The 17,749-nt window shown below is 20.6% G+C and overlaps 5 protein-coding genes across 5 annotated transcripts; 4 read left to right on the plus strand and 1 right to left on the minus strand. All coding sequences in view use genetic code 6, as the record gives it.

The window, feature by feature from the left end:
- Positions 1-1,468: 1,468 nt before the first annotated feature.
- TTHERM_000951829 (hypothetical protein) lies at positions 1,469-2,158 on the plus strand (the record flags this gene model as incomplete). The annotated part of the gene is made up of 1 exon (XM_012799480.1): positions 1,469-2,158. The coding sequence occupies one exon, from the start codon at positions 1,469-1,471 to the stop codon at positions 2,156-2,158; it is 690 nt and encodes a 229-aa protein (XP_012654934.1).
- Positions 2,159-3,482: 1,324 nt separating this feature from the next.
- Positions 3,483-5,673, plus strand: TTHERM_00951830 (transmembrane protein, putative; the record flags this gene model as incomplete). Its single annotated transcript, XM_001022825.2, has 4 exons — positions 3,483-4,957; positions 5,015-5,173; positions 5,227-5,450; positions 5,504-5,673. The coding sequence occupies 4 exons, from the start codon at positions 3,483-3,485 to the stop codon at positions 5,671-5,673; spliced, it is 2,028 nt and encodes a 675-aa protein (XP_001022825.2).
- Positions 5,674-7,041: 1,368 nt separating this feature from the next.
- On the plus strand, positions 7,042-9,227 carry TTHERM_000951839 (AMP-binding enzyme family protein; the record flags this gene model as incomplete). Its single annotated transcript, XM_012799481.1, has 3 exons — positions 7,042-8,717; positions 8,772-8,995; positions 9,058-9,227. The coding sequence occupies 3 exons, from the start codon at positions 7,042-7,044 to the stop codon at positions 9,225-9,227; spliced, it is 2,070 nt and encodes a 689-aa protein (XP_012654935.1).
- Positions 9,228-11,171: 1,944 nt separating this feature from the next.
- TTHERM_00951840 (transmembrane protein, putative) lies at positions 11,172-13,378 on the plus strand (the record flags this gene model as incomplete). Its single annotated transcript, XM_001022826.2, has 3 exons — positions 11,172-12,892; positions 12,956-13,114; positions 13,291-13,378. The coding sequence occupies 3 exons, from the start codon at positions 11,172-11,174 to the stop codon at positions 13,376-13,378; spliced, it is 1,968 nt and encodes a 655-aa protein (XP_001022826.2).
- A 516-nt stretch (positions 13,379-13,894) lies between these two features.
- Positions 13,895-16,860, minus strand: TTHERM_00951850 (hypothetical protein; the record flags this gene model as incomplete). Its single annotated transcript, XM_001022827.2, has 11 exons — positions 13,895-14,267; positions 14,425-14,514; positions 14,914-15,003; positions 15,141-15,230; positions 15,290-15,379; positions 15,591-15,680; positions 15,849-15,938; positions 16,147-16,236; positions 16,417-16,506; positions 16,715-16,764; positions 16,822-16,860. 11 exons carry the CDS (start codon positions 16,858-16,860, stop codon positions 13,895-13,897), a joined length of 1,182 nt encoding a protein of 393 aa, XP_001022827.2.
- Positions 16,861-17,749: the final 889 nt, after the last annotated feature.

The raw sequence follows: 17,749 nt of genomic DNA on the forward strand, positions 1-17,749 counted from the left end.
TAAACTTATGTAATAATTTACTAAATAAATTTTTAAATGTCAAATTGTTTCTATTTTAATATGTACCATTTTTACTCTTAACTATCATTTATTGTATTTTTATGAATGAAATAAATTTACATTACATACTTACAGATTCTAAAATTAATGGTTAAGAATATCTATTAGCTCTATATTTTTTATAGACGCTTTTCACTTTTAAATTATATAGAAAAGAGTATCTTATCAATGATGTATTTGAAATGAAAATATTTATTGTATTTTTATCTATCTAAGTTTAAATACAAAAAATATTACTTGTATCTAATTTCATTTAATTCATAAAATTATTTTTTTCAAAGAAAATCCAAAATAATTTAATTTATAAATTTGTGTAATTTATTTGTTAATAGAATCAGTTATTTTATTGATTATGCATTGTTCGCAAATTTTAAATTTGTTATTTAGAATCGAATTTTTAATTTACTTGCTAAACAATTTAGTTAATAAGCTTTTATTAATTGTATTTATTCAACATATACAACTTATGCCTATCTCATTTTAAAGATTAAGATTTTTTTTATTAGTAATTTGATACAATAAAGAAGAGCAAATAGGCATTAAAAATATAAATAATTATAATTTTTTCAAAACTGGATTTATTCTCTTCTCATTTTTATTTTAAAACTGGCAATCATTCATTAGGCCAAGAGAGGGACTTTATTTAGTACTGCGCTTTCATTTATTGTATATACTTCAACGATTACCTATTTTAATTACATTTCTACACAGTATAATACTAATAAAATCGACCCAGTCTTTAGGTCTTAAAGTATAATAAGTTAACATTCAATTGAAGCAGAACTAAATTGTGATTTATTTGGGTTTAGATTTGAATAGGGCAGTAGTTCTTATGAGTAAATATACCCTAAAAACTAAACTTATTTGGTATATTTAGCTTTTCTTTAATATACTACTCCTAATGTTAACTCACTAATTCCACTAAATATTACTGATTGTACAAATCCTAATCTTGTAGGATTCAAATGTCTGGCTGGATTTTTCAAATGTAAAGAACTATACACTGTTTCTTAATACTGATAAAAATATGAAATCTACAGTTTAAGTACAAACTTATAGTTGTAGGGATATTGATACTTTGAAAACTACTGTTCTTGATAATTGTGCAGATTAATCTCTAATTGATAGCATGATTAATTGTATAAACTCTATTTTAAGGTTTAAAATTTATATCTCAATATAATACCGCCTCTCAAAAGAAAAAATTTGACTATAGAAATGCTTATGTCTACACAGTGACTAATTAGTAAATAGCAACTTAATTAAAAACCCAAATTTAAAGATAAAATAAGGTTTAATAGTGCAGTCATCAAAAAATTTTACATCTCAAATTTAATGGATTTAATAATATTAAAGTTTTTATAGAAATTATGCTCTTACACAGATAGGAGCATAAGGGAATAGTGTGATGATATTAATGGTTGATGAGATCATTTAACATAATACATTGTCTCAGGTTTTAGAGTTAGTACGCAGTATATTTACTCTATTAATGATGTTTGGAATTTTTGGTAGAATAGCTTCTTAAAAATCAATTTAATAAGACTTATTAATGCTTTTCTTAAAGAATATATATCAAGATAATTATTTAGGTATATTTAAAAAAGCTAATAATAATATTCTAAGCAAATAATAATAAACTTAACAATAAATTCAAACTAACCAAGAAAATTTAGTATGTAGATAATTTGAGGCCAAATAAACAGATGATGATAAAATGTAAGAAATGGACTAGTAAATAAGTAAATAAGTAAGTAAGTAACTATTCCAGTATTTTATAATAGACAAAAAAAATTTCTGGACATAGAATAATTAAGCAACAATAACACAAGCAATATTGAAAATGTGCTATTTATACCAATAATTAACTAATAATTGTTAATCACCTTAATCTATATATTAATCAATTTATGAAAATAAAAAATTGATGAAATTAATTAAGAAAACTCAAATAAACATAGACACACAATTAACGAAAAAGCATCTGATAATTACTATTTAGGCACAAATCAAGGGTAAAAATAGTAAATAGAAAAATTTTCAAGCTATATTTCTTAAAATTTTGTTGCTAATAAAGTTAATTTTTACTGAAGATTGAAAATCTAAATTTAGAATTTTTTTAAGTGAGCTAAAGCAATACATAAATTTAAAATACCATGTGAACCAGCATTGATTGCGTTTTTTTTATTTAAAGCATTTAAGTTTTTAAAATGGAAAATAAAAATTAAGAAATGAAAAACAATCATTAAATTGTGTAAAACATTTTATAAAATTTTAATTTTTACTTATTGATTCAGATTGGCTTGTTATGGGATCTATTGAATGAATATTTTATTATTCACTTTTTAAAATTAAAAAATATAAGTAGAAAGTGATTCTTCTTAATTTTATAATTCATTATTCTTTTTAGATTGATAAAATATTAAAAAAACTTTATTCTAAAAAAGACTTAATGATTAATAAATGTAAGTTGTAAGATTGAAAAATAAATTTGAAATTTTTTGTTAATAAGTTTTTTTTATTAAAAGAAATTATTTAAAATAGCCACAAAAACTAAATAGATGATTTTGCTTAAGTTTCTGTTAGCAGAAAAACAACTTATTTTATAGATTTTAAAATATATGCTGAAAAATATAAAGCGAAATATAAGTTGAACCTGAATTTCTAAAATATTTTTACTGTATTTTAAATAATCTTCTTCAATAATAAGTAATTTACTCTTTAAACAAAATATAAATAGGTTTTTAATTTCATAAATGAATGCACTTAAAATCAAATCATTTTTTTTCATAATAATATATACCGATTACTCTTAGTTTAATTAAATGCTGCCGACAACAAGTTTTTTGTATATATTTTTACACTTATGTATTAAAAAACTTATTGTCATAAAACGCATAAAAAAAAAGAGTATAAGAAATAAGGTATGTAACAAATCTTTTTTAACTTAAATACTTAAATTTGTAAATAAAATTTATTTTTATTTTTATTCACCTACCAAAGACATAATCATTTTTTGAAATATAAAATTATTAAATTAGTTTCTTCTCTAAATTTTGATTGATTTGTAAAAATACTCACGTTTTTATACAATTTTTTTGGATTTAGGAGATGTTTGAGGCTATAAATATAATAAGAGGGAACAGTGGTATTATTAAATTAAATAAATTAACTATTAAGAATTTAATCATTAATTAAGGCTGGCTGGTGGTAGAATCAATTTAAAAATAAGGAAGTAGAATTGAATTCTTAATTTACTTGCAATTAAATTTTATATGTAAGCTTCTTATTAATTTTATTAATTCTATATATATACCTTTAATGCCTATCTTATTTTAAAGGTTAAGACTAAAATTTATATTATTAGCAATTAATTTCAAAAAAATAGAAAAACAAACAGGCATAAAAAAATTTAAAATAAAATGATTTTTTAAAAGTTAGATATATTCTCTTCTCAGTTTTATTTTAACACTGGTATTCATTAGGCAAAGAGAGGGACTTTCTTTGGAAGTCTGCTTTCATTTACTGTATTTACTACAACAATTGCCTATTTTGTTTACATTTTTACGCAGTATGTTACCAATCAAATTGACCCAATCTTTAGATCTTAAAGTATAATAAGTTAAAATTTAATTGAGACAGATTTAAATAATGACTTAGTTGGGTTTAGATTTGAATATGGCAGTAGTTCTTATGAAGAATTATATCCTAAAAACTATACTTATTTGGTATATTTAGCCTATTTCTAATACAGTACTCCTGATGATAGCATACTAATTCCGCTAAATGTTACTGACTGTACCAATCCTAATCTTGAAGGATTCAAATGTCTGGATTTTTCAAATGTAAAAAACTATACACTGCTTCTGAACACAGATAAAAATATGAAATCCACTGTTTTGATATAAACTTATGGTTGCAGAGATATTGATTCTTAGAAAACAACTATTCCTGATAATTGTGCAGATTAATCTCTAATTGATAGCATGATTAATGGTATAAACTCTATTTTGAGGTTTAAAATTTACACATCTCAATATAATACCGCAACTCAAAAGAAAGAAGTAAACTATAGAAACGCATATGTCTACACAGTAGCTAATTAGTAAATAGTAAGTCAATTAAAAACCCAAATTTAAAATACTTAGATAAAATAAGGTTTAATAGTGTAGTCATCAACCAATTTTACATCTCCAATTTAATGGACTTAATAAGATTAAAGTATTGATAGAAATTATGCTCTTACATAGATTGGAGCAGGAGGATATAGTGTGATGATATTAATGGTCGATGAGATCATTTAGCATATTCAAATTTAATACCCTACATTACCTCAAGTTTTAGCGTTAGTAAGCAGTGTATTTACTCTATTAATGATGTTTGGAATTTTTGGTAGAATAGCCTCTTAAAAATCAATTTAGTAAGACTTATTAATGCTTTTCTTAAAGAGTATATATCAAGATAACTATTTAGGTATATTTAAAAAAACTAATAATAACAACACTCTAAGCTAATAATAATAAATTCAAACAAATCAATAAAATTTAGTTGATGGAGAATTAAGATAAAGTGAGGCCAAAGAAACAGATGATGATAAAATTTAAGAAAAAGACTAGTAAGTAACTATTCCAGCGTTTTATAATAGATAAAAAATATCTTTGGACATAGAATAATTAAGTAATAATAATAATAATGAAAATCTGCTATTATCGCCTAATAATTATCAATAAAATAATAATAGTTAATCACAACAACCACCATAATCAACAGAATCGATATATTAATTAATTTTTGAAAATAATATAATTGATGAAATTAATTAAGAAAACTCAAATAATAATAGGCATACAATTAATGAAATAGAATCTGATAATTAATAGTCAGAAAGAAATCAAATGTAAAACTATTAAAAAGGAAAATTTTCAAGTTATATTTAAAAAAATAATATTAATAGAAAATATAATTTTAATAATCGGATTAGCAAGCTATAATTTAAACCTTAAAATAAGAAGCTCGATGGTATTAATAGTAAAAAAGAAGACCTGATGGATAATTTGAAAGCCATTTAAGATATCAACTGCTCCAACAAAACACAATAATTAAGAATTATAAGGTATTGATTTATTTATTTTTTCAATTTTTATTTCAATATAATTATTTATAAAGAGAAAAAATGGAGGTTATAAATAAAAAGCAACTATAAAATATTGAGTAGTAAATAAGAAAAGAATTGAATATTTTTAACTTCATTAAGGATATCATCTTACTAAAGAAAGCTATTATGATGATACTAACTAAAGAATAACTAGCAGCTCTCCATCTTGTAGGTTGTTCTTCAAGTTACTTAAACGTAGATTTAAATAATGTTGATTCTGATATAGATGAATTAGGTAATTTTATTTATTCATTTTTTTTAATAATATTTAATTTTAATAATCAACAGAACAAAAGTTAAATTTAAGCCACTATGAAAAGCAGTTAGCCATTTTATAGTCAGAGAAGTTCTAAAGTTAGTACTTTCAAGATTTCTTATCAAAATGCTCTGATGAAGAAAATATAAACGAAATAGATATGAAAATTTTATCATCAATATAAAAATGTCACTTAAATTGATTAAAAATACTAATATTTTATATAATTTATATATGAAGAAATGAAAATTATTTATGATTTGCTTAAATATAATATAATACACATACTTTTAAAATAATTATTAAAATTATTTAGTTTATAAATACCTTAATTCCTCAAAACTCGCAATTCGCAATAAGCTAAAAAAAATAGTGAAGCTGTGGGTAGTGGAAAATAAATAAAGGAATAATCATGTTTGACTAATCTTTGAAAAGGAAAATTTTCAATTTATATGTAAATAATTTTCTTTAACAATTAAATTTATAAAAAAAAATATCTGATAAAATTTGACTGAAATTAAATTGTTGAATTTCATTAGATTAGTTAATGATTGATTAATTTGTTATTTAGATATTTATGTTTATTTGCTTTTTTATAAACAACAATTAAATTTTAAATTAAAATATTTTAAGTAAGAATTTTTAAATATAAAAAATAATTTTGTAAATATAAATTAAATATTAATATTTTTCAATCTCAACTAAATAATGAATTTGACAAAAAAATTGAATAGTAATCTAAATTATAATTTAAGTTACATATAGATAGATATTTTACAATTTTTTATTAATTAATAAAAAATTATTTTATTATTCTCATTTGAAATTTAATAACATAAGAATAATAAAAGTAACTTGTTTCTCTTTTCAGAAATTTTTATTTATTTATTTAATTTGTAGAATTTTTAAAAATATGTTAAAAAATACTAAGCAAAATATAAGTTGAGCGTTAATTTTCAAAATATTTTTTATGAATAACTTATTGAAATATTTAGGAATTTACTCTTTAAATAAAAAATAATTTTTAATTTCTTAAATTAATTTAAAAAATACCTAATTATTTTTCTTCCATTATAATATATTTTGGTTCCTTTAAACTAAAATACTTAAATTTGAAAATGTAAAATAAAATATTTTTTTATTTTGATTCACCTGCCAAATATATAATAATTTTTTGAATAAAAAACTATACATTCAATGAATTTCTTCTATTAATAGATTATAATTGCTTTTAAATAAAATGCCTGGGTTTTTATGCAATTTTATTTTTAAATTAAGGAGACGTGTTAAGACTATAATTATATTATAAGGTAAGTGGTGATATTATTAAATTAAAGAGTGTCAAATAATTTATAAATATGGCTGGTGGTAGAATCAATTAAGATAAAAGAAAATTAAGGCAAATTCTTAATTACTAGCCTAAAACATTTAAATTTTTTAATTTTTATTTATTTAATCAATATATACCACTAATTCCTATCTAATTTTAAAGATTAAGATGAAAATTTTTATTATTAGTTATTTGATAGAAAAAAGAAAAGCAAACCGGCATAAAAAAATTTAAAACAATATGATTTTTTCAAAACTAGATTTTTTCTCTTCTCAGTTTTCTTTTAACACTGGTAATCATTAGGCCAAGAGAGGGACTTTATTTGGAGCTCTACTCTCATTTATTGTATTTACTGCAACGATTGTGTATTTTGTTTACATTTTTACGCAATATGTTACCAATCAAATAGACCCAATCTATAGATCTTAAAATATAATAAGTTAATACTAAATCGAGACAGAATTAAACAGCGATTTGATTGGGTTTAGATTTGAATATGGAATTAGTTCTTATGAAGAATTATATCCTAAAAACTAAACTTATTTGGTATAATTAGCCTATCTTTAATACATTACTCCTGATATTAGCATACTAATCCCATTAAATGTTACTGACTGTACAAATCCTGATCTTAAAGGATTCAAATGCCTGGATTTTTCAAATGTATAGAACTATACATTGTTTCTGAACACGGATAAAAATACGAGATCTACAGTTTAGGTACTAACTTATGGTTGCAGAGATATTGATACTTTGAAAACCACTGTTCCTGATGATTGTGCAGATCAATCTCTAATTGATAGTATGATTAATGGTATAAACTCTATTATGAGGTTTAAAATTTAGACATCTCAATATAATACAGTCACTCAATAGAAGGAAGTTAACTATAGAAATGCATATGTCTACACTGTGGCTAATTAGTAAATATTAACTCAATTAAAAACCCAAATTTAATATACTTAGATAAAAGAAGGTTTAATAGTGTAATCATCAAACAATTTTACATCACCAATTTAATGTACTTAATCAGATTAAGGTATTGATAGAAATTATGCTCTTGTCCAAATAGGAGCAGGAGCTTATAGCATGATGATATTAATGATAGATGAGGTTGTTTAGCATATTTAAATTTAATATCCTACATTGCCTCAGGTTTTAGCCTTAGTAAGCAGTATATTTACTCTATTAATGATGTTTGGTATTTTTGGAAGAATGGTTTCATAAAAATCAATTTAGTAAGACTTATTAATGCTTTTCTTAAAGAGTATATATCAAGATAACTATTTAGGTATATTTAAAAAAGCTAATAATAATATTCTAAGCAAATAATAATAAATGTAAACGAATCAAGAGAATTTAATATGTGGAGAATTAAGACAAAGTGAGTCCAAAGAAACAGATGATGATAAAATGCAAGTAAAAGACGAGTAAATAACTATTTTAGCTTTTTAAAATAGATAAAAAAAATTTTAGGGCATAGAAAAATTAAGTAACAATAACACATACAATATTTCAAATCTGTTATTTGCGTCTAATAGCTATCAATCAAGTAATAATAGTTAATCACCATAATAATTGATGTATTAATCTATTTATGAAAAAAAAATAATCGATGAATTTAATTAAGAAGAATCAAATAAGAATAGACATATAAATAATCAAATAGAAGACTATTAAAATTCAGACAATAATCGAAAGAAAAACTAGTAAAAACAAAATTTTTCTTGCTACATTTCTTAAAGTAATATGAATAGAAAATATAATTTTAATAATCGGATTAGCCAATTTTAGTCTAAACCTTAAAATAAGAATCAATATGGAATTAATAACAAAAATAACCTTATGGAAAATTTGAAAGTCATTTAAGATATCAATTGCTCCAAAAAAATATAATAAGACTTAAGAAATATAAGGTATTAATTTAATTATTTTTCAAATTATACATTTCAATATACTCATATAAATAGAAAAAAAATGGAGGATATAAATAAAAAGCAACTATAAAAAATAGAGCAGTAAATAAAAAAAGAAGTGAATATTTTTAACTTTATTAAGGATATCATCTTACTAAAAAAAGCTATTATGATGATGCTAACTAAAGAATAATTAGCAGCTCTCCACCTTGTAGGCTGTTCTTCAAATTACTTTGATGTAGATTTAAATAGCGTTGAAGCTGATGTAAATGAATAAGGTGATTTTATTCATTTTTTAATATTTTTTACCATATTTTAACCTTATATTATTATTAAATAGAGCAAAAGTTAAATTTAAGCCACTATGAAAAACAATTAGCCATTTTATAGTCAGAGAAATTCTAAAGTTAGTACTTTCAAGATTTCTTATCAAAGTGTTCTGATGATGAAAATATAAACGAAGTAGACATCAGAATTTTATCATCAATAAAAAAATGTCACTTAAATTGATTAAAAAACTAATATTTTATATAATGTATTTATGTAGAAATAAAAATATGATTTGCTTTCATTCAAGATAATGTTATAAAAATAATTCATTCATTCAGTTTATAAAAAAATTTAATTTTTTACATTTCAGAGAAACATTAAAAAATTATTTTTGCTTCAAAAATTTTAAATTATTTCCTCTAAATCCAATTATTTATGATATTACAAAACTTAAAAATATATATTAAAATTTAATCATGCACTATTAGTGCAATTTTAGCGAAGTTTGAAGAAACTTCAAATTAATTGATATCCTACATTGATTCAGGTTTTAGCGTTAGTGAGTAGCATTTTTACTCTATTGATGATAATAGGAATTTTTGGAAGAATGGTCTCTCAAAAATCGATTAAATCAGACGTATTAAAATTTTTCTTAAAATATGTACTAATAGAACTATTTGGGGATACTAAAAAAAGCTAATAATAATATTAAATAGTAATAGGATTAATAGGGCACTTAAATAAATAAAAATAATTTAGTTGGTGGGGAATAATAAAAATAAACTTAATAAAGGTAGGATGATAAGTAATAAGAAATTGAATTATAAGTAAATGTTCCAACTTTTTAAAATAAATAGAATAAATTATTGAGTTTAGTGGAACTAAGTAATAAACAAATTTTGAAAATTTAATATCTGCGCCTAGTAACTTTCTAACAAAAAATAATACCTAATCACCATAATCTTTTTATCCGTAAGTTAATCAAAAAACTAATATTGATGAAGTTAATATAGAAAATTCAAATAAGCATAGACATACTATTATTGTTGAGGAATCTGATATTTAAAATTCAGACGAATTAGTGAAGTAGAACTTGTAAAAATAATACTTTTCAAGTTATATTTCTCAAAAAAGCTATTTTAGAAAACCAAATTTTAAATAAAATATTGATTAATCTGAGTTTTTATTTAAAAATTAAAAACCATATGAATTGATATCAGAAAAGCAGATCTGATAGATGATCTGTAAGCTATTTAAGATCTAAATTGCCGCAACAAAATGTAAAAATATTTAAGAAATATTAAGCATAAATTTATTTAATAGTTAGTCCTTTTAACAAAAATAATTTAAAAAAAGAAATGAATTGATGATATTAATTGAAAGCATCTATAAAAAGTTGAGTAGTAAATACGAAAAGAAATGAATATTTTTAATTTTATTAAGGATATCATCCTTCTAAAAAAAGCTGTTATGATGATACTAAAAAAAGACTAACTAGCAGCTCTTCATCTTGTAGGATGATCTTCAAGTTACTTTAATATAGATTTAAGTAATTTTAGATCTGATACTGAAGGAAAGATGATTTTAATTTTTATTTATTAACATTCTAATTATTTTATCATTAACAAAACTAAAGTAAAATTTAAGCCATTATGAAAATTAGCTAGCCATTTTATAATCAAAGCAGGTCTAAAATTAGTTTATCTAAGATTTCTTATAAAAATTCTCTCTCTGATAATCAAAATGTAAATGAAATAGATATCAGAATATTATCTTCAATTAAAAAATATCATTTAAACTGATTAAATGTATTTATAAGTATGGCGTTTTGTCTTAATTTATATTGTGAGATTGTATCAAAAAAACTGATCACATTTATTTAATTTTTTTTTTGCTACTAATTTTTACTGACTGACCACACAAATCAATATATTTTTAATATTTTTTAAACTAATTAAAATTTTTATTACTTTGAATATTGATGAACTTCATTTTTTAATTAGAATCCTTTAAATTTTATCATATTTCAATGAAGCAATTAGATAACAAATAAGGTTTACTTATCTAAAAAAATAAGGAAATAATTACTTTTTTTTATATTTGTTAAAAACAAGCATCAATTATTATTTAAAAAGTAGAACTTAAAAACATAATCAAAAACAACAATAAGAACAAATAAACAATATGCTCTTTTCAATATTTGATTTATTTTCTTAACCTTTTTCTTTTAACACTGGCAACTATTAGTTAAAAAGAGGTACTTGTGTAGGCACAATCATTTCATTTGCTGTCTTTTTTGTCACTATTTCATATTTTATTTACATATTATAGTAATATGCTTAAAATTAAATAGATCCAATTTTTAGATCCTAAAGCTTTATCAGCCAAGATTAAATAGAAACTCCTCTAAAAAGCGAATTAGTTGGATTTAGATTTGAATCAGATAATTCTATTAACTTATCTGTTAATAGGACTTATTTGGTTTATTTAGCCTTCCTTTAATATAATTCTGCTAATTTAAGTTAATTCATACCTATTAATATAGTTGATTGCACAAATCCAAATTTATAAGGATTTAAATGCCTCGATTTTACAAGCGTATAAAACTACACACTCTTTCTTAATACAAATTAGAATTCAAAATCAACTGTTTAGATAATGACTTATGGATGTAGAGATTAAGATAAATTAAAGACATTTATTCCTGAAAATTGTGCAGAATAAGTAGAAATTGATAAACTAATAAATGGAATAAATTCTCTTTTGAGACTAAAACTTTATACATCATAGTACAACACAGCTTCATAAAGAATAGAAGTTAACTATAGAAATGCTTATGTTTATACAGTAGCTAACCAATAAATATTAACACAATTAAAAATCTAAAATTAACATACTTCAGTTCAATAAGGTTTAATTGTATAAAAAGAATAAAAATTTTCTTCTCCGATTGAATACAATTAATAAGACTAAGGTTTAGATAAAGAGTACGCCATTTAAAATGTAGGAGCAGGCTCATATAGCATTGTCATATTAATGATGGATGAAATAATTTAGGAAATTTATATTTAATATCCTACTTTACCTCAAATTCTAGCAATGGTAAGTGGTGTTTTTACTATTTTGATGTTTTTAGGAATATTTGGAAAAAAAGTATCTCAAAACTCAATTTAGAAGGATTTTTTTTTACTCTTTTTAAAAAATGTATTCCAAGAAAATTATTTGCAAATTTTAAAGAAAAATAATTACTACCACATAAAAGAAGGAGAATAAGAAGTTGAAGTAAATCATGACTAAATTCTATTTTCAAAAGCATTAGATTCTGATAACTAATAAATAAAAAATATTAAATAAAAAAAAACTATTCAGCCAATATCTGTTCCTGTATTTTCTAGTAAAAGAAAAATATCTATAGAAAAAGTTGAGAACACCAACATAAATTAATCATAAAATACAGACAATTTTTACTTCTCATCAAAAAATATACAATTGATTAATAATTTTTAATCATCTTAATGCACAAACTAACAAAATAATGATAATTTGTCTGAAAATCTTAGTTTAAAAAAATATATAACTGAAAATGCCGAAGAAATTACTTAAGTATCATAAAATAAAAATGAAAATTATTAATAAGAGCAATAAATTTTATATGGAGATATTACAAACTATTCACCTTAAGATAATGTTTTAAAAAAGTCTATTTTTAGTAAGATGAATGATACAGACAATTTTTAGTTCTCATAAAAAAATATACAGTTGATTAATAATTTATAATAAGCTCAATCCATAAACTTACAAAATAATCAAATTGTGTATGAAAATGTAAGTTAAAAAAATAATATAACTGCAGATACCTAAGAAACTACTTAAGTATCAAAAAATAATTAACAACAATAATAAAAGTAAAATAACATATTTGGTGATATTTTATCAAGCTGTGCATTTTAAAATAATGTAAAAAAAAGGTCTAATTTTAATAAAAATAATCAATAATTTTGTATTAACAATTAAGATTAAACAATTTTTGAAAGAGAAAAGAAATTTACAAATATAATAAATAACTATAGAGCTATTTAAGATGTTGATTCTACTTAAAAGATAATATAAGATATTAGAAAGATAAAGTAATTTATTTATTCACTTATTATTGATTGGATTTAAAATAATTAATTTTTACTGAATTATAAAAGAAAATAGATGGAAGAAAAATAAGATTATTAGCTTTAAAAAGTTTAATACCAAATAAGAAAAGATCTGAACATATTTAACTTTATTAAAGACATCATTTTAATAAAAAAAGCAATAATGATGCTATTGACAAAAGATTAGTTAGCAGCTCTTCACCTAATAGGTTGCTCATCAAGTTTCTTAGAGTTGAATCTAAATGATATGAATTGTAATTTTGAATAATATGGTAAATTAATTTATTTATTAACTATTTAAATTTAACTTTGATTTAAATAACAAGAAATCAGCCAAAATTTAAGTCACTACGAAATATAATAAGCTATATTATAAAAAGAGAAATTCTAAAATCATTACATTCAAACCTTTTTATCAAGATGTTCTTCTGAATAAAATATAAATAAATTAGATATGAGAATACTATCTTCTATAAAAAAATGCCATAAAAATTGAAACAATTTAGTTTTTATTTTATTTTATCTTAGTTTTTAAAATATTTATATTTTGGATATAAAATTAAAAAAAATATTAATCATCCTGAAATTAAAATATTGCCAACTCTCTAGGTGTCGTTGGTGATATTTCATTTATATGATTTTAAGCTAATTTAGTTTATTCTATTTTTTAATTATTTTTATTTAAATTCTGTTTTTTATCAAATTTTAACAAATAAATTTTTGAAAATATTAAATGCAGATATTTTTTGTGTACAATTCATATCAATAAAACATACAGACAAAATTTTTAATCATAAATTGATATTTTTGACTATCAAACTATTCATCTTAATAAAATTCCTTCTTAATTTGGATTTAGATTATTCGGTGATTTAATTTTTCCTTTTAGTTAGTAATAAAAATATTTTAATTTATACGATATAAAATGATAGAGTAAAAAAAATATTTTTCATTTCTTTTTTTATTTTATTTCTTTTTTTTAGTTTTTTATTTATTTTTTATCACCTGGAAAAATATTTTTGTTATCAATAAAGTTAATTTTTACTAAAGATTGAATGCCAAAATGTAGAGTTTTTTTAAGTTAGCTAAAGCAATACATAAATTTAATGCACCTTAAGAATCAACATTGTTATCACTTTTTTTATTTAAAAAAATTTTAAGTTTTAATATAGAGAATAAAAATTAGGAAATGATAAGCAATCCTTAAATTATGTAAAACATTTAACACAATTATAATTTTTACTTATTAACTTATCAAAAAAAATAAATAAATCACAAAAAAAATATTTTACAATAGATTAAGTGTCAAAATTTTCAGATTAGTGCACTTTGATAATTAAGAACCTATTTCTTGGGCACCCTATCTGCTAACTTAGTTATTTCTTTTAAAATATTTTCTTTAGTTAAATATCAAGTAAAAATAAAACAAACAACATATAAAATTAAATTAACAAATTATTATACAAATCAAATAAATTTCAAATAAAAGAAAAGTTATAAAAACTAAAACAAAGCAATTAGCTTTATTCTATTTAAAAAAAGTCTAAATATTAGTGTTCAATGAATTGGTATTCTATCAGATATTTCTTTGAAAAAATAATCTGATCCTATTCTTATTATATATGCTAAACTTTGAACTCTGCCTCACATGAAAAAAAATAATTACTCCTCTCATTATCCAACAGTTGATAGATATAATTTATTTGCTGTAAATATATTTTTTTTTCAGTGAGGTAGAGTTCACATTTTATTATTTATCTCAATATTTATATTTTTCATACCTCATATATAGTTTCAAAATTTAGAGGTTAGAGCATTTAGCTATCATAGAAGCAAGGGTTTTTGAACCTTCATCTGAAATTTAATTGTAGCTATTAAAAATTTTGAGATTAAAAAATAAGCAAATGAAAATAAAAATAAAAAAATTTGAATTTCTATTTGTTATTTAAATTGTTAATTTTTTCATTTTATTAACTTGCTTCTTAAATAAATAATTTAAGCATTAAACCTCAGTTCAAGAGTCAAATTTTAAATATTATAACATTTTGTTAAAGCATTGCCTAAGCTTTGTACTCCATTAACTCCAATTAAATTAAAGCTTATATTTTATTAAATTAAAATAAAGCTAATTCATACAAAATATTAAAAAATATTTACCTAAGGTCGAAATTCACATTTAAAATAGATCCTTTGTTTGCTAAAGCTAATCCTAAACCTGAAACACCATCATCTCCTAATTCATTATGGCTATTTATAGAAGTAAAGCAATTTTCATAAAAGAATGATCAAAATAACTAAAAAATAAATGTAAAATATAAAATTTAATAATAAAATAAATAAATTCAAAGTTAAATAAATATTAAAATGCAAATAATCATAAAATCATTCAGAGTAAAGTAAAATATATTAATTAGACTTAGTAAAAGTAGACAATTTAGTTCAGAAAATATAATTTTACTTGAGATCAAGAATTATATTTTAGATATTATTGCATAAAGCTAGATTAGAGCCTAAGTATGTGGCACCTTAAGCCAAAATCTTATTCTTTCTTTTAAAGTTTTTATTAAGAGTTGTTTAAAAAAAATGAAATTAGGAAAAATACAAATAGGAAGTTTGAAATGCTTTATCTAAAAAATAAAAATGAATTAAAAGCACAAAAAATTAAAAAAACATGAAACAAATAAAATAGAAAGTAGTTTTCAAAATAAATTTTTACTTTAGATTTAAAGTCAAATTTGAAAGTTTAATGCATTTACTTAAAAAGAAACAAACACCTGCAATGCCTTATTAACCGATGAGATTATTACTTTTAATTTTTTAGCATTTTTAAAATTATGGAAAAATATAATAAGAGATTAAAATAAAAATAAAATTTTAATAGGAATGGTTAAAAAATTACAGGATGTATAAAAATTAAAATTAGAAAAAAGTGAGAAAATAAAGTATAAATAAAAATTTGTTCTTGTTTTTTTTATTTATTAATTTAGCTCTTAACAAAAAAAAGAAATTTTTACCTTAAATCAAGTTTCAAATTATAGAGATTAGCACAATTTGCTAAAGCAAATCCTAATCCTGATGCACCTTTTAAACCAATTTAATTAAAGCTATTCGAATATTTTAAAAATATTTTATCAAAAATCAAAAAAACTGAGTATTAAAAAAACAAAATTAATTATAATTTCTTATTATTTTCAAAAAAAAAAATGAATTTATATAAATAAATTTAATAAAATAATTTGATAATTTTTTATTTTCTTAAATTTTAATTCAATAAAATATTTTACCTTAGGTCAAATGATAAATTTTAAATATTAGTCAAATCTGCTAAAACGCAGCATAAACCCAAAGCGCCAGAATCACTTATTTAATTGGAGCTTGTAATTAAAAATAGTTATTTTTTTTTGTATAAATAGAATATCTTAAGTATTTAAAAGAATTTTAAAAATAAGAAAAACATTTAATTATTTGAAAATAAATAATAATAAATTTATAATAATAATAATAAAAATATTTATTTCAAATGATATTAAATATAAGATTATAAAATTAGCAATAATTAAATTTTATTTTTGTTTAACTTACTTTAGTTTAATCTCGAGATTAGTATTAGATGATAAAGAAGATTTTAAGAACTTTAATTTAAAAAAAATAGATTATAAATATAAGTAAATGATTTAAGAGTAAATCACATCTTCTATCTTGTAAATATATTTTTTCTATTACTCCATTTTTTTTATGATATTTAATTTCTTATTTAATTAAAATACAAATGAATTTTCAATTTATTAAACTTAATTTTATTTACTTAAAATGTGATCAAATAATTATAATAATAATGCTTTTTAATTAAAAGAAATATTTACAAATAAATATAGGTTTTAGTATATTTTTCTTTTAATTAATAAAATAATAATAAAAATATTATATAATATAGATTAATTTCTTATTTTTAGAAATTATAATATGAATGAGTAAAAAAATAAAATACAAATTTGTAAAAATATTTTTAATAATAATATTAACTATTCTAATTAAAAAATATAACTCATAAGTAGGGGTTTAGTAAGAGAGAAAGATATTTCTCTGTTTATCCTTAATTATTTTTCAAAAATTATTTATTTTATTCAATGTAATTTAATTAACCACCCATCATAATTAAATTATACACTTTCCTTTTCTAAAATTTAAAATTTACGAAAAAATGGTGAAAATTTAAAGGGGTGAGAATTAATTAACTGTATATATCACAATTAGAGTTAATTTTTTTTTAATCAAAGAAAACTTTTAGCAAGAGGTAATTACTATTTATTTATTTTTTTTCTAATAAAAATTATTTTATTTTTTAATTATATTAATTTTTAGTAGTAAATTATCCTTTTAATAATAAAAGATATATTTAATATATTTTTTATTTTTAATAAATTTAGATGGAAGATAAATAAAGGAATAATCATGTTTGTTTAATTTGAAAATGAAATTTTTCTATTTATTAATAAATAATTTTCTTTAGAATTAAATATATAAAAATGTGTTTTTGATAAAATTTGATTGAAATTAAATTGTTGGATTTGATTGGATAAGTTAATAATTGATACATTTGATATTTTTATGTTTATT

This window comes from Tetrahymena thermophila (assembly GCF_000189635.1).
Source record: "Tetrahymena thermophila SB210 genomic scaffold scf_8254466, whole genome shotgun sequence".
NCBI classification, from domain to species: domain Eukaryota; phylum Ciliophora; class Oligohymenophorea; order Hymenostomatida; family Tetrahymenidae; genus Tetrahymena; species Tetrahymena thermophila.